This window comes from Podarcis cretensis (genome assembly GCF_951804945.1).
Source record: "Podarcis cretensis genome assembly, chromosome: 2".
Lineage (NCBI taxonomy): Eukaryota > Metazoa > Chordata > Lepidosauria > Squamata > Lacertidae > Podarcis > Podarcis cretensis.
Window position 1 is genome coordinate 59,429,167 of NC_137171.1, and position 23,657 is coordinate 59,452,823.

At 42.7% G+C, this 23,657-nt stretch overlaps 1 protein-coding gene across 3 annotated transcripts in view; it reads right to left on the bottom strand.

The window, feature by feature from the left end:
* The window catches only part of MACROH2A1 (macroH2A.1 histone), a 45,760-nt gene extending 22,527 nt beyond the window's left edge, over positions 1-23,233 (bottom strand). The window contains exons 1-2 of one of the 3 annotated variants that reach the window (XM_079968150.1): positions 22,992-23,233; positions 9,972-10,179 (exon numbers count right to left, since the gene is read on the bottom strand). In XM_079968150.1, the coding sequence (XP_079824276.1) occupies positions 9,972-10,143 (172 nt within the window). In that variant the 5' untranslated portion in view covers positions 10,144-10,179; positions 22,992-23,233. Of the gene's footprint in view, positions 1-9,971; positions 10,180-22,225; positions 22,473-22,991 lie in introns of those variants that run through there. The other 2 variants (XM_079968148.1, XM_079968149.1) reach the window with 2 other exon arrangements.
* Positions 23,234-23,657: the final 424 nt, after the last annotated feature.

Sequence of the window (23,657 nt, forward strand, 5' to 3'; positions counted from 1 at the left end):
CACCCGTGACCCTTGAGGAACTATTACACAGGTTTTAATATCATCAAAACTGATTTGGAGCAAATGTCATATCCCTCTCATGCACACACATAGAAATCATTTCAAGTCCAATCTGTTGTGTGTAAAAAGAAGACGTAAGATTCCAAATTTGCTTGATAGCTTCCCCATGCCCAGCATTTTGGACAAGGGAAAAAGTCCATGTAGTTGTCAGGTGTTCAAGACCTGGATTTTTGCTATGCAAATGTGAATATACCTGACAGCTCTGAACTCTAACTTCGTCCAAATGCTGATTAGCTTAATTTTATTTCCTCTTTTGGGGTAAAGATTTCATGTCTTGAGGAAAACCATTTCTCCTATTTCAAAACCTTTTGCCTTTCTCCACTTCAGTGAAATGAAGTCATAACGCTCAGAATTTAGTTGCTAACAGCTAACAGATGATATGTTGAGCAACAGCCAGCATTTTCAACAACAACAAAAAAACTTTCAACATGAGAAAAGGGGTTTCTGAAAAATGTGTGAAACTGAAACCTTGATCCAAAAGAAATCTGAGAAGCATCTCTGGAAACCAAAGGAGGGACATTGGTATAATCCCATTTAGAAATCCCAGGCAATGCCATTCTGACTCCAGAAGAAGGATTTCATCTATTTTATTTTATTTTGAAAAACAATCACACATTGTTCCATCAATGATTTACTGAATCCAGAACATTCTATTATTCTGAAAAATCTTAACCCAATCAGACTCAATCAACTATAATAGTTAAGACTTCCCTACGTTCATTTTCTTGTACATTCCTTACAATCTTCCTTAATATCCTTGAAAGAGGACCACTTAACATTTCTTTTCCCTATGCACACTCCTCATAAAAACAAATAAATACCAGCCTTGGTCTTACAGTTACAGATATTTGAAGAAGTTCAGTTCAGTTTCAGGATATTCATATGCTGGTAAACCTGTTTATCCAGTTAACTGCCCAACTACGTCAAATAACTGAAGGTTCTGTATTAATGCAATGTAATTTACATGGAACTATCAAAGCTGTTTAACAACTAGACCTTTTTGGGGGGCGGGGTGTGTGTGTCTCAAAGTCAGCACTGTTCTTCCTCATCATTCATACTCAATCCGCAAACCACCCCACTTTTTTGATAGAAATCTCAAGCTGTGCTCCTATCAGATGTTTGGAGCGCCAAGTGAATCACTCCAATGCTATAGCCATGTTTGCTCTGAAGTAAATCATACACTGCATTCAATGGGGCTTTCTCTCTTAACAGGTTAGCTTAGGACCGTGGCCTCCATAAGTAATCTAAAGAACACAATCTACAAGAGCTGAGCAGAAACTGAATTCAAATGGAAGTGCAGTCTGCTTTTGGTGCCTGATAACAGGAAGCCCAAGCCATCTTGATATTTTCATACCGAGCATCCTGTGTTCACTTGCTCTCTGCATATGTGTGTGTATATATAAAATGGTGTTTCCTTTGCCTACCAGTTTACACTTCACTGTTACTCTTAACAGTTTACACATGCTTCTCCCCCTACTTTTAAATGCATTTAAACATGATTAGTCTAAGCACTGCCAGATGTTGCTTGTGCTAATGCAACGTGTATGGTTTGGCTCGACTGGTTTACAACTCAGGACAAATCCAGCGCCTTGGATTATGCTCTGATTTTTAGGGACATTTGTTATAAACCTGCATTTACACAAACTGGATGCCCACCATGCCACCCACCCAACCAACCATCTCTTGCATATGAATACAAAGAGAGACAAACTAAAAGGATAACCTGGTATTTAATAATGCAATGTTGCAGATGGCTCTCCTTTCTTTGTGCTGGACCAGCTGAAAAAGTTTGCAGGGAGTTTGCTTATTAAAATGTACAGTGGTACTTCGGGTTACATACGCTTCAGGTTACATACGCTTCAGGTTACAGACTCCGCTAACCCAGAAACAGTACCTCGGGTTAAGAACTTTGCTTCAGGATGAGAACAGAAATCGTGCTCCGGCGGCGCGGCAGTAGCGGGAGGCCACATTAGCTAAAGTGGTGCTTCAGGTTAAGGAGAGTTTCAGGTTAAGAACGGACCTCCGGAACGAATTAAGTACTTAACCCAAGGTACCACTGTATCTTGTGCAAATTAACACGTGAAGACAACATTTATGTACGGCACACACCGTCCCCCAACCTAATGCCAACTCTAAGAGACGCGTATTTTAATCTGTGGAGGCCAAATCGGTTCTGATACCGAACAAAAAGTGTCACATCATTTGCTATGCACTCTGGGGGCAGTTAATCTCTATCTCAAACATTTACGCCACTGAATTCGTCAACAATTCTACAGGAAGGCTATCAATTCCAAATTTCCAAGTGCTACAACTGATGCTGGACCATGAAGAAGGCTGAATTGATGCTTTTGAATTATGCTGCTGGAGGAGACTCTTGAGAGTCCCATGGACTGCAAGAAGATCAAACCTATCCATTCTTAAGGAAATCAGCCCTGAGTGCTCACTGGAAGGACAGATCCTGAAGCTGAGGCTCCAATACTTTGGCCACCTCATGAGAAGAGAAGACTCCCTGGAAAAGACCCTGATGTTGGGAAAGATGGAGGGCACAAGGAGAAGGGGACGACAGAGGACGAGATGGTTGGACAGTGTTCTAGAAGCTACTAACATGAGTTTGACCAAACTGCAGGAGGCAGTGGAAGATGGGAGTGCCGGGCGTGCTCTGGTCCATGGGGTCACGAAGAGTCGGACACGACTAAATGACTAAACAACAACAACAACTGATACAAAAGTGGTTCTTTGCTGGCATCGCTAACACTAGCCAAGACTAGGATAAGAGCACAGGAAGTGACTTAGGCCATTGGGCCACCTGGCTCAGTACTGTTGCCGCTGACTGGTTTCAGGCAAAGGACCTTCCCATGCCTACCTGGAGATGCTGAAATGTGACCCTTGACCATCCAAGGCTCTTTGATTTCACAGAAGTAGTAGTTGAGAGGCTATCTGCATCCCAACCACAGCTCCTTGATTTATTTCATAAAATTTATAAACTGTTTGATTGTAAAAACAAACAAGCAAGCAAGCAAACCCCAACACATTTCTTATTTACATCAAGAGGGAGGGGGACTTTTGCCCATATTAGGTCCATATTTATGTCACAGTCTTAAAAACCTGTGTTGTTAGCAAAGGAGTAAATTCTGTTTTTAAAGCAGAATAATTTACAGTGCAAATTTATACATGTCGACTCTGAGGTAAGCCCTGCTGAACTTAATGGGACTTGCTCGCAGGTATTGAGCAGAATTTCAGCCTTAATCACAAGGTCTTTCTCTTTCACTGAATTTCTATTTCCAGGGATAAGGTTAAAGATAAACTACAGTATTGTACCACTCAGTCTAAATGTATTGATCTCTCTCTATATCTTTTTTTGTTGTTGTTTTTCAGTCTTGCTCAACCTGATTTTTCTATTTAGGGTAGGCTACACATACACACAAATCAGTGTGTAATGATATGCAGGAAATATGTCAAATGTTCCAAAGAATGCTGTCACTGTAATGGATTCTTCATTGTTTAAGAAACTTTTTGCTTCCTTTCCTTACCATGCAGTCTATAAATAACACTCCGAACTTTGAAATCACATTCTATGAATCAAATTATTTTTATGGCAGATCACTGTGGCTACAGCCGCTGTCCTTTTAAAAAAAGCAGTGTGCACTAAAGTATATATATTTTAAGAAACAAACACGATTGTCGTTTGCCTTTAAATTATTACCTTCCTTCTGAAAAGAAAGAAGAGTGGAATGGCACTTCCACATAATGAATTCTGACAGAAAACATGGCAAGCACTTGGGATAACTGGTTAACTGCACTAACTGGATACGTTCTTATTTTTCAGGCACTCAATGGCTTGGGACAGGTTTCCACACAGAAAATGAATCATGATTAAATAGCAAGCAAATGACTTGCTGGAGTATCTGAAACTCCACTCAGGGAATCTGGTGATGTCATAAAGCACAAGAACAAAGCATAAAAGTCACCAGAACACCCAAGAGAGAGTTATGGTCTGGAACTCTAAAAAAAAAAAAAAAAAAGTGCATGTTTTAAATTTTACAAAATGAATGGATTGGCAATAAAATACAGTGGTGGAAAAATGTTAATGGAGAAAGCAGACATTTCAAGTTTTCGCCCTACCTGACTTTTTCTAACTGTGGAACAATGTAAATCACAGCACCTTTTTTTAGGAGTGGGGTGTTATTGTATATCACCTGCTGTTTTATAAACTTCACTCTTTCCTAATTTGCTGTGGAATTATTTTTTTATGTAGAGCAGTCTATTGACAGAAATTCCCACAAGCTTCATTTCTGTCTACTATTTAAATTATGCCCATAAGCTTTCTAGTTCTTTTTCTGAATTAAGATAGATGGATAGACAGGCAGACAGATCGATAAACAGATAGATAAACTAGGCAGACTGAAAAAAAGATAGAAAATGTAGTGCATTCAGATTAAACAAATCTAATTAAACAGAAAAAGAAGATTCAAAACTGCAGTCAGCATAAACCAAATTCAGAACCACAAGATAATAAAACACTGCAGCGCAAGAAAATAAATAACTAACCTAGCAGGCCAAAAGCCTCTGGAACAGGAAGGTCTTTGCAATTTATTACAAGGCCAATAACAAATGTGCTAAGAATTCCAGAGTCTGAGTGGTGCCACCACTGAGAAGACCGTCACCCATGTTCCCACAGTTGGTGGGGCACTGGGTTTGGACCTTTCCTGCAGGTATTACTCCACGGACAAGTTCAAAAATTCACAATATTACCACAGAATACCCTACAAGTGTTAAACTATGGTTGGCTGTACTTGACTTGATAATCCAGACCTTGCTTCAACTGGGTTTAAACAGCACAAGTTGTCCCAGCCTCAACCAGTCCCCACATTTGAGTTTGTTAGTGCTAGTTTCAGGGTTATCTTCAATATTATGTCTTATAACTAAATGCCAGAAAATGATGTTTTTGAAATGTGCTTGGGAAAATGGTGACTTGTTCAGCCTAAAAAGAGCTGACAAAAGACTTACATTACATGACTGAAAAGTAATAAAAGGATCCTCTCTGGAGATGTCAGATGAAAAGTGAAGATAGGAGAAAACTGTTTATTAGATGACACAATGCCTTATTTTTCTATGCCTGTTTTAATACCAAACAACATGGAAAACTGCTCCAGATGTTTAGTACAAAAGATTTGTGGAAGTCCTAAGAGATCCTTGCAGTCTCTGTGGTTAGGAAGCTATTAAGACAAAAACACTGGGTCTTATTTAGTTCTTACTGAGTACAGCCTCTGGTGTAGCTGCAAGACATGAGACTCTGCTAAGTGCCTGCAGGGTGTTTTCCCCCTCTGGTTAGGAAAATGTATCTAATTATTTATTTAAAATAACTTATATCCAACCCTCTCTCCCTAAGGAGATCAGAGCAGCATTTATAAAAAGCAGTTCAACGGTACAAACTTATAAACAAGCAATAGAAAACACTCACATTCATAGTAGGGCTCAAAGCCTGATTAAAAACAGATATTTTAACTGTCCTCCTAAGTGCAAGCAGTGAAAGAGTGACATGGATCTTCCAGGGGAGGAAGTTTCAGAGGTGAGGAGCCACCACAGAAAAGGCCCTCTCACCTGCTGTCACCTTTTGAACTTCTCAAGGGCTAGCAAGAAGGGGAAATTATATTATAATGGCCAGTGATATGGGTTACAGCTATGAAACCACACAGCAAAATATGTCTGTGTGAGACACAGATTGAAGTGTGGACAGGATGAAAGAAGTGTATGCCACAAAGAAGCAATTAAGACTTTTAAGGCACCACAGGAACCTATGCTTCTTTTTAATGAATATATCATAACTCCTCTGAAATTTGGAACTTCTCTTTCAGGTCAAGGATGAAAAACGGGTGATTATGAGCAACGAACAAAGTAGGCTAGCAATCTCAGAGCCTTGAGTCAAAATGTAAATGTGAATACCCTAAGTGGAATTCAATGGGGTAATCGCACATGGAACAAGGTGAGCTTGTGCAGCAAGAGTTTCCCCCTCTCTCCTCCAAAGCAGTTTTAGCATACATGCAGGATACACAGGGAAAGGAAAGCGTTGGGGGGGGGGAGTCCCACTGCACTAGCGAACCTTGTTCTGCACATACAACAACTTGGTTGAATGTCGCCCTTTGGCTTCTGATATTAAATTTTCCTTGAATCTGGCAGTGATCTTATTGCCATTTCACCTTCCACTACGGATCACTCTGTCCTCTCTACCTGTTCTCTCAACTCTGCCACAATCTCATGTTCTGTAGCTGCTCCCTATCAGGCAAAAAGTGAGGGTCAGTTCAGAAAAGTCCCATGGGATACTGTATGACCTTCAGCGATGCCAACAATTCCTTACTTTTTCAGCAGTCAGCACAACTCACAACATACAATAGAAATCTAGGCTCAGACCACACAAAAGGAAGAAAAAGGAAAGGCCATGAAGCCAAAACCATACATGGTGCGTGATGAAAGTGGGAGCTGTAAGACAGAAAATTGGAGGATTGCAGACAATAACCTTTTTATAAGGTCGTGGGCAATAACTTTGGCAACCTAATCCTCACAGTCACTTTAATGGAGCTTGGATTGGCATCGTCTTTTAAATAAAGGAGAGATGGGCAAAATATCTCATTCTGGTTTGGAATAAGCATATTAACTTTTTATATAATGCATTTTAAATGAATGCAGCCACCAGGGGAAACAGACAAATGCAAATGTCCTTTTCTGAGTTTTGCTTTTTAGGGGGGGCTGGGAAGTGTTAGACAGAAAACATAAATAGTAAAAAAAAAAATAATCATTTTTAAAACCCACAATAATCTCAGTTCCTTGGAATGGAAGTAATTAAAGGCAGAGAATCATTTTCTTTTCAGCTTTCTTTATAATATCTTCCTTGAGGATAATCTAGCTGGGATTGTAAGCCATGTTTACAAATTCCCAGGGTTCCCACCCTCCACAAAAAAGTCTTCATGCTCTATTGTATTCTACCCTCGCTCAAGGTTCTTCAGCTCACAAAAGTGTGCAAATCTCTCTCTCTCTAAAATTGGTACCATGTCCTGCTCATTAACATTACTTGTAATACATCTCAGTTGCTAGTTTAGCTTGGGGGGTTTTATATATTAAAAAACACTCAGTGCAGGCTATTTTATAAAAGGCATGAAGTTTAGAATCTAAATATATATGTATATCATCTGAGTTACATAGCGATTACAATAATAGAAGAGTAGATGATACTGAGCTAGATGGACAAATACAGGTCAATACAGACAAGCTTAGCAACCTGTTTAAACGTTCAAGAAATCCATTACTCCTCTCACAAGTAACTTCCTTAAAGTAGTGAATTGCCTAAGTACTGGGAAGGGAGGCTACACAGGTGGATTTCTAAAATTTATAAACGACTTCGATGGATGAACTGAGGGAATTTGCAGACAGCACCAAACTGGGAGGGCTAATGCTGCAGACGACAGAATCAGGATTAAATATGCTTTTAACAGATTGGAGAACTGGGCCCAAACTAACAAAATGAATTCAGTTGGGACAAATGTAATAGGGACAAATCTATGATTCTAAGATTGTGCATGTAAAGTCAGTCAGCTTGCTCTGGAACACTATTTTTTTAATATAGTTTAGGGCATTTTTATTATATCCTTAAACTTACTTAAATTGCTCCAATAAGCCACAAAGATGAAAGACCATCAAATTTAATCTCTTACCGAATCCCTCCCCACCCTGAGAACTTAGGTCTAACGTTTCATCTCTGGATACGTCATCTTGCTGAAATCACTGCCATCTCTTTAGCCTGTTCTCTACCACCCTCTTTTTACAATGGTGCCACTGCTTGTACATAACACCGAGTCCTTAAAGCTATTGCTTCCCCCCTCTATTAATACCGCACCTTAGGGCTAATTGTAATTCTTAAAGATTCTCAGTTCTGCATGGAAGCACTTCACAGAGTGGGTCTAACATCTGAAAACTGCTTGTCAATTATCGGTGCGCCTCCACTGGGTGCATGACCAGAGAAGTCTTCACGTGGTGGCTCTAACGTTCCAACAGATTCTTAGACCTCTCTTTGTTCAATACACACCATGTACACCATGTATAGCAGCCCCGGCAAAAGGAGGCCCTCCTCTAGTATATGGAGAATGAAAGCATCATGTTCTAATTGCATTATTGGCCCCATTTCAAAAAAGCTGCTCCTGCAGCTGTTTTGACTGACGGCTCAGCAGTAAAACAACCCATTGCCCAATTATTTATTTGCTTATTTACAAAATTTCTAGACTGCCCTTCCTTGCACATATCAAGACCTCAGGGCGGTTTCCAATATAAAACAATACAATAAAATATTTAAACCAATCATTAATAAAATGCAGTAGCACAGGAAACACCCCCCCAAACACACACAACCCCCCCCCCCCAGAAAGCATTAACTAATTTCCTCCAAAGGCACAGGAGGAGAGAGATGTTTTTGCTTGGTGGCTGAAGCCCATCAGGCTGGTGGCTATCCAGGTCTCCAGTGGGAGGGAATTCTACAGTGAGGGTGCCACAACAGAGACGTACAGGGATGAGGAACCTCAGGCCTGGGAGCCAAACCCTGCCCTCCATGTCCCTCTTTCTGGCCCCGAGACTCACCCCCAGATGCATCCCCTCTCCCCTTATCATCCCTTCTGCATATCCTACTTGAGTGTTTTTGCCTGGCTAAAATAAGTCCTTCAATTCTGGTAACACTTCCTGCTAGCCTGGGCAGAGGACAGAGAGGGCTGTGAACAGACACTAGCCTACCGCACAAAGTGGGGAAAATCACATTTGTTGCTTTGTTCACTTTTTGCCTCTGGTCCTAGCTACCACTAGCATGTGGTATCTTATCGTTGTGGTTGTAGGTTGTTTTAAACCGTTATTAATAAAGGGAATGAGGTCCTTTGGCTGAAGGTTCCCTAGCTCTGCTCTAGTGAATGGCTTCAAGCTAATGAAGCTTGCTAGTGGCAAAGCACATTTATTATTATTATTATTAATTTTTATTGGAAATTTTATTTACAACATAACATAACCCCCCACCCCCCCAATACAGAAATCCATCCTCAATAAACATGAACATAACATACAATGAGCATAACATACAACAATTCAAACAACCAAATAAAAGACTTCCTTTATCCTGTATCTGGCCTCCTTATTTACTTCTTATAAACTGTTTCCTTTATGAATAATTATTAAGATTTTTCTAATTATAACTTAAATATCCACAAAGTCTCCTGCAGACATTAATCGAAACAAGTCCAGGTATGTATTTTAGGTCACTGTTTTGTGAAGTATTCTCTGCATTTCCCCCATGCTTTTTGAAACTCTTGTCTAATGTGCATTATTTTGTGCATTTTACAGAACAGTTAAAAATGGGGGGGGGGGGTTATACCAGGTTCATACGGCTGCCGTTTTTAAAAAGTTCCTCTCTTGTCGATTACAATGCAAATGAAATACCCATGTCAGCTCCAGGCTGTTTTCGCTTGCACCCCATTCCTGGGGCATGCCAGAGGAACAAGGAGACTCTGGAGCCTGCAGGCCTTTCGCCTCTTCTGACATGACGCCAACACGCCTTCCAAATGGCTACCATTTGCCCTCCTTACTATCTGCATCCAATTTAGCATCACGGAAGGCCCAACCAAAAGCCAACCAATCTTACCAGGAACCCATAATAAATGCAACACAGGGTTTACAGCTGCGAAAGTTATAGTGCAATGCTTCCAAGACACAGAAATCTGAACTGAGATGCAAGATCAGTCTTTTGGATTTACATTCATTACGAGGTTAATGTTGCTGCAGATGCAACGTGCCTCACCCTGCTGCTTTTATATTCCACAAATGCTCTCTCGCGTTTGCAACTGATTCCACTGAACTGCCTTGGCTCCTGTCAAGGCAAAACTTACCAGTCAGGTATTCAAGTACAGCTGCCATATACACTGGAGCACCGACCCCAATCCTGTACTTCGGATGACCTTTCTTAATATAACGGAGCATTCGTCCGACGGGGAATATGACCCCGGCTTTCGCCGAGCGAGAGGTCTTCGTCGACTTTTTCTTCCCACCCCTGCTGGACATTTTCTTTTACGTGGGTCTGGGTCAACAATCTAGAAACTAGAAACAAAAGGGGGAAAGGGTAAGGTTACAAATCAAGCCTGAGACAGTTGCTTTCAAATGGCGAACGATACCTCAGCGGTCTCTTAAAATCGGGCCCACAGGCTTTCAACTGCACTGAGTCGCAACACTGCCATACATCACATGGAAAGCTGCAGTGCTATGTTGAGAGGCAGGGCTTTTAGTGCCTTATCTGTGCCTCTAACACATAAAATTCAAAGAGATTTCTGTGGGCAAGGCTGATCGGACTGTGTGTCAGAGGACTTTGGCGCTGGGTGCAAAATCCAGCACCCTGAGAATCCCAGCATTCATTCTTGTATCCAGTGGGGTCCCTCTACGGATGGAAAGCTCATTGAACCAGCAGGGGTAGAACAATTTGTTTGTTTGTTAGAAAACAATATAAACACAGGCATTTTTTTAAAAAAAATTCTGTTTACAATTAACTATATGCTATATATATACTATATACTATATACTAATGAGGTTAATAAATCAGAAAAGGAAGTTGAGGGAAGTCCAAAAGGGGGGAGGGAGAGATGTTATGTAAGTTGTATGTTATAAGTATATTTGTAATGAGAGAAAAGAAAAATAATATTATTATTTTTTAAAAAAACCAGTTATGAAGGTTGGGGGAGGAGTGAATGCTTGCTGATTGAATGGAAGGTAATTTTTAGCATTTCATCTCTCCATTACACCTGACAAAACAAATTTCATTTTTGTAAAATTTTTTTTTTTAAAAAATGCTCTGAACAGATGACTTTACTGTATATTGCTCAAGGTGTTAAACTTTCTACTCTTTTTTTTTAAAAGCAAACAGTAATTTTACAGTACTAGATACAGTAGCAAATACAAAAACGAAGTCATTGTAAAAACACCAATGACCATACAAAAATAAACTCCAATAATATTTACAAAACATGCCTTGAGTCCTGACACTGTGCCGGCGCTATTCTCAGTCATCACCCAGGTTAGGAAAGCTGCTTGGACAATAATGTTATTTTTTAACACACTGATGATGCAAACAGAATTGTTCCCAGATTTTGTCTTTCTGGTAATGAGTGGATTATCTTGCCTGCTGTACCGACAAGTATGTCCAAACTAAATATTCTGAGAAAAGTAACCATCCTGCAAAGATCATATTGTCTGCTGTAGCAACTAGTCCCAGATGTGCTAGTGGTTGTGACAGAAAGACCCTTTGCACACGCTCAAAGGTACTCTTGCCCTAATTATCATTTCATGCCCTTGAAAGAAGACTGGCAAATTACCTCCAGCATATAACACCTTGCTTGTGGGATTTGGCCTGGCTGCCAGTTTGCTACTGGGCGTTGGTGTTGGTAGGAGACCTTGAGACCAGGTTACTTGAGAGACCGCATTATCCCTTATATAGTCTGTAGATCGCTGCAGTCATTGGGACAGTTTCTCCTGCACGTTCCAAATATCTCAGAAGCCTGCTCTGCAGTAACTCGGAGCACGGCTTTCAATGTGATGGCCCCCGTTCTGTGGAACAGCATTGCTCTTGAGATACGACAGGCACCCGCTGTCTGCATTTTCTGGAAGCAACTGAAGACGTTTTGGTTCTGACAAGCTTTCCCTGGATGAATTGGGTCTTTCCTGTGAGTGCCCACTTGTTAGGGTTTTAATCTTGTTTTAAGTGCATTTGTTGTTTTTTATGTTTTTAACTGATTTTAGTTATTTTATGTGTAAATAGCCTTGAAGCGGTGGTTTAGAAGGTGGTGATGATGATGATGATGATGATGATGATGATGATAAAATGCCAGGTAAAGCTTAAGGTCTCAAGTGGAGTCAAGAATGCTTGCATACAAAAGTACTGTTTTGTTTGTTTCTCTCTTTGGAAAAGGGAAAGGATTGCAATTAACTGCCTGGGATTTGAAATTGTGGAATTTATCCGCCTACCAATCACAGTCGTTTTCATTCCATTCCCCTGCAGGAGTTTCACAAACTCCAATCTGACAACTTCCTTCCACCAGCATAATTGGACTTGACACCGGAGAATGATGGCCAGCAATCGCATGCTAATTTACTACCATCCACAAACATGTTGCTGATCGTTCTGCCGAGTGTCTGTCATTCTTAAGTTGTGTTTTTGCAAGGGTATGTAGGCATTAAATTAAAATGTTAAAAAGCTCCGCAGAGAGGGGCGGTTTACAAGCTCAGAAACCGTTGCTCTTCGGGGAGCTGGTGGTTTAGAAAACTAGTCCAAATTCCTAAACCTTTGATTTCCTGTAAGAGAAGCCTGTAGTGGCTTTTTCCTTCACCCCTATGGAGATAGACAGTTTTATAAACAATGTTTTATAAGCCAAAGGAAACCCCAACGGTGTGTATTAGCCATAGGAAAACCTCCTCGTGACCCAAAGCTGGCTTGGCACAAAGGGGTGCTTTTTCACAGTATCACCCCCCCTTTCTCAAACCAATTCCCCCTTCACCTCCTTGTGATTATTAAATCATCATGTCTAGGTTCTGAATTCTTTCTGCTTGTTCGCTCCATTAGCTATTTGTCCCCACCTTGCTCCACTGCGTTCTCCCTCTCCCTCCCTACTTCCCCCTGCAACACAAACCTATCAATATATGCGCCGGGCACATATCTTCCAAATGAAGTGAAGCAAGCCTTACTTTTGACATTTTGCAACTTTTGCTACTATGCGATTTCTGACCTGTGCTAGCGTGTCATGCAGGCTTTTAAATATACTTTCAGCTATTACATAAAACCTGTCTAAATTTCAGACCAGGAGTCTTTTGTCGACTAAGAATACAGATTCCAGCGTCTATTGATTCCATCCTCCCACACTCTTGTTAACCTCGATTCCTAGACTTCCCAAAGAAGGAGATGAAACAAAGAGAAACATGTATCTTGTAAAAGGCAACCCATAAGGAAGTCTACCATTCGACACATCACGTCGGCCCAAGGCAACCGATAGGATTGTGGCTGAACACAAGTTTGCCTCTGTTCAAACTCCCATACCCGCAGTTTTTAGGGTTACTAATCATACACCACAGTCCTAGGTCTATCTTCTTAAAAGCATGCCGCAGAGTTCAACATGGCTTACTTGCAGGTGTGTCTAGGAATGCAACCATAGCTTATTACATGTGTTCAAGGTACTTTTAAGGAAAAGGTTGTTAAGAAAAATGAAGTAAAGATATAGAAAGCTTTCCCCACTTTCCACTTTTCCATTCCTTAACTTGGAAAAACAACCCAGCAAAACACACTTTTCCTCCATATGGATCTTCGTAGGCCTATAACTAGCAAGTCTCTATTAACCATCTGGCTAATTATGGCTTCTAAGATGGCCCTTAAAAATATGTATAAACCACAAAAACCCTGGAGAGCAGAGCATTCTCAGACACTTCATGTCCAGTTAATGGAACACAAATGGCCAATTAGCTAATAATATTTTACCCTGGAATTTCAATTCGGAGTTTTCAATGCGATTAAAAAAGAAAAAGGTCCTTTATAAATTAAAAATTAAAAAAGATCAAACATTTGCCAGTCACTGGAATAAGCCACATTGTTACAAACAGTTACAAACAGAGATGTCGCAAAGTGTTGTGTTTTTATTACTAATATTATTGTTATTAATGTTATTTGTTATTCACTCCATGATTCAAAGCATTTAAAGCATTTTGCCCCAGTCTTCAGTTAAAAAGGCTACCACAGTGGCTTACGTATGACAGATTAAAAATTAATTGTTATAATACAGTCCCTGTCCATAGGTGTACAGTCAAAAAGTCACAACACAAATGGAAAAAGAAGTGGGGAGGGAAGATGATGACTGGCAAACTCAGACACCCATGCTGAAAGTTACATAGTAGATGCTTATAATGAACAGATGAAACAGATCCTGCATTGTTCTTACTAAACGACAGTTTAAACAAACCACAGTTCCCAAAGTTTGAATGTGACATTGATAACAGAAAGGGTGCTTTTGATCTCTGCACGATCACAGAAGAGGAGGAGGGGAGAGAGAAAGATACTGTTTGAGCCCAAAGTTTGTGCACACTTGTCCAGGTAGTGGAAAGCCATGGTTTCCAGTTACATCTGAACAGGACTTAGTGATTTATGTGGCATGGATTGTTTATTCCAGCTAGCCCTTCTGGTAGATGTAGTCACATGTATTTTTTAAGCTTCAGGGACCTTCCTCTCACAATCAGCAGTCCTCCTCTGCTAATTTAATGAGCAGGAAGGATGGGGTCAAAGGAGCATGTGGTCCGACATATTGCCATCAACACCTTGTCCACATCAGTTGATTGCACGGATGAAACTGATTCCATAGCACACCCTCAATAGTGGCACTGGGTACTTCAACCAGAGCTGCAACAAGTGCAAAACCAAGAGAGGATGCTTGGGAGCGACTTTTTTCATCTCACTTTTCCATAGCCCAAGACCTGTCTTCATACCACTAAACAATGGATTAGCATTTCATCTGAAAAATGCCTATGCAACCAAGGTTCAAACCATCTAAAGCCCTTCTAGAATCTGCCAGAACTGATCATATTTCTTCCAAACAAAAAGAGGGAGGGCAGTTAGACGCTTTTCTACCCTTCCCAGTTTTCCACTTCTTGAAAAGCTAGCACGGTTCTTTGTCAGAGAAGCTACTGGCAGGAACAAGGGAGAGTGAACATACCTTCTCGTTTTTCAGAGAGATGAAATAGAAATGGCACATACCCAGAGAGCCTATAACTTCCATCAACAGAGTAATCCCTGATGAGAGAGCTCCTCTAACAAGGAAAGGATGCTATGGAATTCAAAGCAACCCGGGGGAATTCCTTTTTGTGATGATAACTATCAAGGGACAATCAGACAAAACTCATGGCATTAACAGCCTGTATCATGAACCTGAAACACACTGAGTTTTCTTGTCTCTCAAATCTCTTAAGAGCAGAGAAACCTGCTTCAGACCAGATCAGATCATCTGTCCATCTAGCCCTGTTGTCACTGACTCTCCAGCAGCTCTCCAGGGTCTCAGGCCAAGGTCTCACCCTTCAGCTGCTACCTGATCCCTTTGGCTACATATTTCAAGGATTGCATATGGAATCTTCTACATGCCATGCATGTGCTGTACTACCTAGCTAGGGCCCTTTTTTTACTGGGACCATAAGGTGTGGAGGTGGTTTACTGGAACTTTCACTATTAACCTTTGGACCTCATTTGAAACAACAGAATGGATGGAAACACAAATTTCAACATCAGAGAGTGACATCAAGTTGGTCCTTAGCATACAACTAATCACAATAAATCTTCTACGCAGCGCGTATGGCTGCATCTTCCAATTGCTTCGCCTACTCTTCGTTTAATTGTGCATGACTTCCTCTTGAAGAAATAATACGGGGTGTGAGATACAGCTTCCGTGCAGCTTAACAGATCTTCTGCAAATTGGAAGGGTCCCCCCCCCCATCCCCACCCCACAGAGCTACAAATAGCTCCAATTAGTGTTAAACAATAACTAGGCACCCCTGGTAAGAAAATGAACCTGCTTTACGTACGGAGTAAGGTATACAGGCAATTTTCATAAGCAGATTAATCAGCAATTCAAATCACAGAATTACTGCCTTTCGGAGGGATTCGAATGCATCTCTGTATTTTTATTTCTCCTTCCTTTCTTTTTAAATCTGGATGAACAGCCCAGCTCTATACACAGGCAAGAGCGTTCGGCACAGAGGGGGCCCCAGGATCAGCACAAAGCAACTCTTGACCTGCTCTGCCTTTTCTGCCGGCTCAGCAGCAGCCACTGTTATAGATATTCTGGTGCCTGCAATTTGGCAAAGATGGAGTGAAGAGAAGGGGGCTTCCAGTGGGCCTTAGCAAAGCAAACCACGAGAGCAGCTGTAGGAATGGAGGGTGGTGGAAGCTGAAAGGTCGGAAGCACCCAAGCAGAGCAGCCCTGGTTTTCATTGCTTCATTTAGGATTCTGCTACAGCTGTTGAAGTCACAGCCTTCTCAGAGTATCAGACTGTTATGTAGTTAAAAGGAACAGAAGCAGCAGCAATCAGACTATTGGTCCATCTAGCTCAGCCCCATCCACACTGACAGGCAGTGGATTTCCAGGGGTTCAGACAAGGGTCTCTCACAGCCCCACCTGGTGATGCCAAGGACTGAAGCTGGTACCTTAACACATGCAAAGCAGATGCTCTACCGCTCAGCTATGTCCCTTCCTCCAAAAATTCCTGTAGCATGCTCAGGCTTGTTGCCACTTTCTGGATTGACTGGGGAGGAACACACTCTTACTCATCCGATCTCTGGCGACCAAACCTCACTGCTTACGGAAGGCTGCTGTGGCTGCATGTCCTTCTGGGCCACTCATTTCACATTGGCTAGGCTAGCATCTGACTAACACTTGGCAAGAGGGACAAGCAAATGCTGAACTGTAAGAGGGTCAAGGTAATGGCAGGCTATTAATAGGCAATCAGATGCCGAGTTTATTTCAGCGGAGCAATTAACATTCATCCTAATAGGTTTGAGGCAGAGGCTTGCCTGGTCCAAGGTAAGCATGCATGTGGACAGTAATTGCCTTCATACACAGATGACAGATTTCGCTAGATATGTATAATGGCATCAATGGGGCATTCACACTAGATAATGATCTCCTGGGACTGGATAAATGCCAAGATGAAACTAGAGAGGCATTTGGTGTGTTTCCTTTTCCATCACCTTCTCTTCACTGCCAGCAGACAATGTTTTGTTTGCAACCATCAAATACTATTATTTCAGCCTCGCACATTAAAGCTGATTTGCCCCACTCTTCCTTCAAGCAGCCCATGGCAGGAGATATGAGATCATTCCATTTTATCTTCACAAACATGATAAGGGCAATAGCGAATGGTGTATGAGGGCAGAACCAGGAAGCCATCCTATAGCACCTAGCAGCATAGATTTGATCTAAGGTGGGAAGAGTGCACCCAATTATTCTCTCTGCAGTCTTTACAACCCTGGATAGCATTGTTTTTCCCCTGGCCGTGCAGCTCCCAAACCACACGCACAGACCATAAGTTAGTACACTCTCCACAGTGCAATGGTGGAATGCCATCAACAGGTCCTTTGAGAGATTTTTTCCGGAGGATTCTCAGAAAATATAATCTCTGCTGTGCTCTCTTCACCAGGTCTTTGCTGTTCTCTCCCCAGGTTATGTCGTCTCTCAACTCCATTCCCAGAAATCGAAACACTGGGACCTGTTCCACGCACTTCCCCTCAATAATAAGTGGCTGAATATTCAATTTACATTTCCTGAAGTCCACAATGATCTCTTTTGTTTTCTTTAAGTTAAGCAGTAAGTTGTTTTTCCTGCACCACTCCCCCAACTGTTCAACTTCCTTCCTATAGGCCGTCTCCCCCTCTCCAGCCGTAATTAAACCAACCACCGTTGTATCATCTGTGAACTTAATGATCTTATTACTGGGGTATTTGGGGGCACAGTCAGCTGTATAGAGCGTGTGTAAAAGCGGGCTCAACACGCACCCCTGCGGCGTCCCCGTATTCGTGATGAGATCCGCAGAGACGTGGGAACCCAACCTGACCCTTTGGGAACGGTTTGATAGAAAATCTAATATCCACCTGCACAAACATGGTGGAAGTCCCAGGTCTAATAATTTGGGCACCAATCTATGTGGAAGAATAGTATTAAATGCAGAACTAAAGTCTACAAATAACAATCTCGCGTAGTTCCCTTGCTTCTCCAAATGCTTTCACCTGTACCAACTCAGCACCAACTAGGTAAGCTGCAGCAACACTGGTATTGGAGGGGGGGGCAGCTCTGCCTCACCACACCGGCCGCTACTACAAGGCCAGGTTCGAGGTTCTTGTCTTACTGCAAGGCAACTGTGTGTTCAGTAACGTGGGCCCGATTTTGTAGAACTCCATTGCAGCTGAGGTCCAGCACAATCCCTTCCTTTAGAACTTCTGACACCAACTGAAGACGTCATCATCATCATTCCAGAAAGCATTTTAACTTATTTTGTTTGTTTGTTGTATTGCTGAGTTACTTGTATACCACTTAGAGACGGTTGTAATTAAGTGCTATATAGCTTGCCGAAATAAATATAAACAACAAAAATTGCCTCTCTCATACTGTGTTCCATAGCCCCCTATGCTCCTGTTGGCACTTACCCACCTCTCCATTCCCTGAACTTCCCGAAGGCAGGGAGAGAACAGGGATAGCAACACTGGCACTGCACTATAGTTAAATACAGCTTCGAAAAGGCCAGCCCCGGCTAACCAGGACTGCATTAGGCAAACTTTGGATACTGCTCTTTTTCTCCTTCTGCCAGTTTTGGCTTACACCACAGTGCTATTTTATGGAGGCTGCACATGAAGGATATTGGATAGTTAAGGGAACAAACCCTGGACATTCTATCTATTAAAATCAAGAAGACTTCTCCCAACTTGGCATGGAAAATTCAACATAGAAAATCATCAGTACAAAATGGCTGAGATGCAGTAGATGACCATTCGCTCCCTCAATAGGCAAATTTCTCCTGTTTGTGGCTACAATTTTAGCCCAAAGGGACTGTTCACAGGAAGAGCTCCCACATGTTCAGCAAACGTGTGAAGTGCAAGAGAGACCGCCTGACTAGCCTGACTAACAACACACCCACTGGCAGCCTTACATACAGCATCTGTCCAAGTGCAAAGGACCCCTTTTGGGTGTGTGCTGCACATGCAGGTGCCAAAGGGACATGGGCCACTGGGTGTATCAGCATCAGGGGCAGGACTAAAAAAAGGCTGCCTTTCTTCCTCTTCCTGCATTTACTTAATACTAGAGAGGTTTTCTTGTGAGCAGTCCTACAGCTGACCTTGAATCTGCCATTTTTGAATCTGTACTGTCAGTGCTTTGCAACAGCTCCTCATTTATTACAGAGCCAGATAAAAGTTCATTTTGGTTCAAAGTTAATATTTGCATGCTTGCTTATACACTGTGCGAAGAAGCACAATATACAACAAGGGTGTACGTTAATTTCCTGCTTCCATGGCATGTAAATTACAGCAGGAACCTTGACTTAAAATTTCTGTGCTTTTTGGTTCAGGAGCAAAATGGCAAGTACCTTAACTCTTCTATTTGACCAAGGAGTGGAGAACCTGATCTGTATCGACCCTCTTCATATGAGAAGGCTATTCCACCTGAACATGCATAGTATAGCTGCTCCCTCCTATCCTACCCCACTGCGCCCAGTCTCTGTGCTTCCTCTGTTTGCTGTCCCCATCTGCAGGGATATGATATTGCCATTATAACTCTACTTTGGCTCCAAATAGCCTGAGGAAGGTAACCTTGTGCTACACAGATCTGTATTCTAGAACCAAAGCATGTTCAGTTAAAGTCAGGCTGGGCAACCTCTGCCTGCATGCCAAATCTGCCTCAACCAGGGCCCCAATTTATCCCATGATGCCATTTCCATGAAACCATACCTACCAGCATCACACCTGACATGACTACGTTCCCTGTGGGGAACTGAGGGGAATTCAACTGCACAACCCATCCCTGCAGAAAGTAAGCATGAAGTCACTGCCTATCAGCTGATAGGCAGTGAGTGGCTTCAAGCCTGCTGATGAATGGCACTTCAAAACACCACACTGGGCTCACTGCTAATGTCACTGTGACATCATGTAATTGACTGGTGGGCATCCTGCTCAGCTATCAGATCTGGCCCCCTGAAGAGTTCTCCACTCTTCAGTTAAAGAAAAGAGTTAGGGTACCTGGACTTTCCCATTTGCTCATGGACCAAATGATGGGAGTTGTAGTCCAACAATATCTGGAGGACACCCACACCTGCCCAAGTTTCCCCCCCCCCCAAAAAAAAAGAAATTGTATGGACTAGGTGTGGTTTCATGGACTATATGGAACTGGCGGAAATGACTGGCAGAATCCGAGACCAGGGAGAAGAGTCGGTGGAAGAAGACTGGAAAAGTTTAAAGATTATTTACAGAAGTATTGTAAAATTAATGAATGTTAGAAAAATGATGGAATGAAGTTATATGGCTTTAGGGTACAGACAGATTGTAAATGTATTAAAGGGAAAAAACAAGGTTAGAATATGTTAAGATAAATTACAGGACAGAAAACAGAGGAAGATGGAAAGGAATTGCTGAAACAGTTAATTGAAGTGGAATACAAAAAGGGAGGTGTGATGAGGTCGCTGATACAAGTGAACGAAAGTTATGATATCGAAATTATTGGATGTGTTTTTAATTGTTTTTGTTTTGTTTGGTTGATTCAATGTTTTAGGGTTTGGGTTGTGTGGTGTTTTTGTTTTTGTATTGTATTGTATTGTATTGTTTAATTCTTTTTCTTTTCTTTTGTAATCTTTAAACTGCTAATAAATATTATTTAAAAAAAAACAAAAAAAGAAATTGTAATCAGAAGGAATTATGCAACTTGAAAAAAATTCACATAATGTTGTTATTAAGGTTAGAAGCACTCATTTTTTTTATAGTTCCGCAGAAGTCTACATCCTCTTTACTTACTATAATGGAGTGCTCCTTTTATTACCAAGAACTCTCTTTTGTGCAACAGAATTTATTTTATGACATTGGAAGAGTTCCCAAAGTGCACACTATATTCCTATGACTCCATAAATGTTTGATATATTTTCTAATCAATAGTGCATGCATCATTTTGTGCTCAAGTTACGAACCCCTGAGCTACATTTTTCAGTGTTTAATGTCACTGGTTCAAATTATGTTCTCAGTAACACTGGTGTAAATCTGGAGTAGAATTAGCCCACATGTGTATTAAGCCAAACACAGAGTGGCATATTCAGTCTTTACAGATAATATAGAAACTGAGAGCATTGCTATGTTTCCCTTTACTTCCCCTATCCAGCTGAGTTCAGAACAAGAAAACAAACTGAAATCTTAGCAAAATATGTCAAAAGCAATGCAAAAAGCAAATATGTCACATGTAAATCACACTGAATCCTTGAGTTGAATTAATTCATGTATTGTTTTACTTTAACGATGACTAGCCCCATAAACAATATATGGATACAAGACACCTGCAGTTGAATATAGTATTTGCTTAAATATATCTCCTCCTTTACACTCAGGTGTTCTTTCTCTAATTACAGATTTGCCTTTTGGTTTATTTTTTTTCAGTCCCAGAGAAACAAGAGGGGGAAAGCACATGAACTGGAGCAATCCCTACACACCTGTTGCTAAGTGACAATTGCGTAATCCAAGCATGAACACTTGGGTCAGATGAGGAAAATGTGAAATCACGACAGACAACACAATTTGAATATGCTCTGAAACTCAAAGCTCTATAGACAAGGGGATAGACGGAGTCATTTCTGATATAAGCCAAGGTCATAATTTGGCCCCCACATCCACAAGCGTCAAATGACAGCGTATGCCACCCAGCTAGTAAAGTTTAAATATTTATTCGCATTACAGGGAAAGAAACACGGTGAGATCCACAAATTAAATGCTAGCACACAAGAAAAGTGATGCAGCTTGCAAACCTTGCATCGTCATACATTTACTCAAAAGCAGTCCTCCAATAAGAGAGTATGCAACAAGGGCCTTGCAACAGAATGAAGTCCACAGGATCAGGTCAGTTTAAGCAGTTTGTATCTCAAAGTGCATTGGGTTTGTTCTTTTTTTTGTCATGTATTCTGCTCTTTAAAATACCTATGGGAGGGGGGCTGTAGTTCAGTGGTAGAGCACCTGTTTGGCTGGCAAATGTTCCAGGGTTCAATCCCCAGCATCTCTAGGGAGATAGTGAAAAGCCTTGTACATGGAACCCTGGATAGCTGCTGTCAGTCAGTGTAGGCAACACTGATTGATCACCCATGTTTCTGGCAGCCCTCTGCTGCAGGAGGCAACCACTCCCATCCCACACTTCCAGGACCAGGTCACATTGCAGCAGGCACAACAATCACAGGCTCTGGATAAAATACCTTGCACAGTGCCCCTTCCACTATTTCCTCCCACTTTGTTCTAAGCAGCCTCTCTCTTTTTTGGGGGGTGTGCGTGTTTGGGTTTAGCCCTTCCCCATTTGCAAACAAGCAACTTTGGGACATGTCATGTGAAAGTGAAACGTACCAAATATGTCATCTGCAGCTTCCTAGTTATTCAGCTTGCAGTCTCTGTGCATTATATTCTCGTGCTCAATGACCCGAGGAGGAGGAGGAAGGAGAAAAATTGAGGGGAAAGAAAAGGAGGTGGGTGGGTGGCTGGGGCAGAAGTCCAGCCTCGCATGATCTAACACCCTTGTGCAAACGATCGCGTATTCTTGGAATCCGAGGGCCACAATCCACTCCCGAAATCCGGATTCCCTAGCCCAGAATGAAATCGGAAAAAGAAAGCCCCCACGACACCGCGCAGAGGAGAGTTTTATTTCCTGGTTTCCTCAAGGGCGCAGGGAAGTCTCACCGCTCTCCTTTAACCCCCTCGGTTCCGCTCCGGATTCGGATCGGAGGAAATCCCTTTTCCCCTACGTCCCCCCAGATTGCAAAGAATCATGGAATCGCAGGAGCCTCTGTTACTAACAATACCAGTCACAACAATAACACCACCACCAGTAACGCCCTCCTGGAACCTGCCGGGAGCTTCTCCGGATTGCAAGATACGCCCGCACCCAAGGCAGGCGGCTGCCCCAAAGGACCACCTCCAGCTGCTGCAAGTGTTGCAATACGACACGCAGAGAAAGGGAGGCAGGGGGACGATCCGCTCGATCCCAACCCCACCTCCCCAAAGCGAACAGGGCAAGCGGCTGGCAGGGAAATCGCATTGTGCTCAAACAACGAGCGCAGGTTTCGCGCAGGACAGGGTCCCTGGCAAAGGAAGGGGGCGTCAGTCAATCACTTACAGCGCAGCTCCCAGCAATAGCGGCGGCGGCGGCGGCGGCGGCAGCAATATGTCTCCCTGCGCCTCTCCCTCCCCACTTCGCTCAGCCGCCGTGTAAACTGGAACAAGCCGACTGTAATGTGCATGAAGTCCCACAATGCACAGCGCAGCGCTCGTCACATCCCCTCCTTTAAATCGGCGGCCAGGCCTGCCGCCTGCCACGCCGAGGGGCGCGCGGCGCGAGGGAAGGAGCGCGGCAGGAGAGCCGTCTCCTCCTCCTCCTCCTGCGGTGCCGCCGCCGCCGCCGCCGGCTGAGGAGGACACAGGCGGGGCCTTGCTCCGCAGTCGCGCCCCTGAGACCCCCGCCCCATCCTCGCAGGGAGAAGCCAATGGCGTGGAGTTGGGAGGGACACAGCGAATCCGGCCGTTCTCGTCCTCCGCCGCTTCGACTCCTCGCAGTGGGCGCCCTCGGTTGCGGCGGCGGCGCCTCGGGAGAGCCCCAAGGCGCTAGTCCCTAAGAGGCGGTGCTAAAGGGCCGGTGTCTAGACCCGGCTTAGTCCTCCCCCTTCGGATAACTGGACGTGCACGCAGCCCTCCGCTCTGGTCACGAATAGCACCTGCGCCTCGCTCCCCGCCTGTCCGGAGAGAGGCAGCGGGGTCGCCACTCGCTGGTCCAACAAAGTGCGCA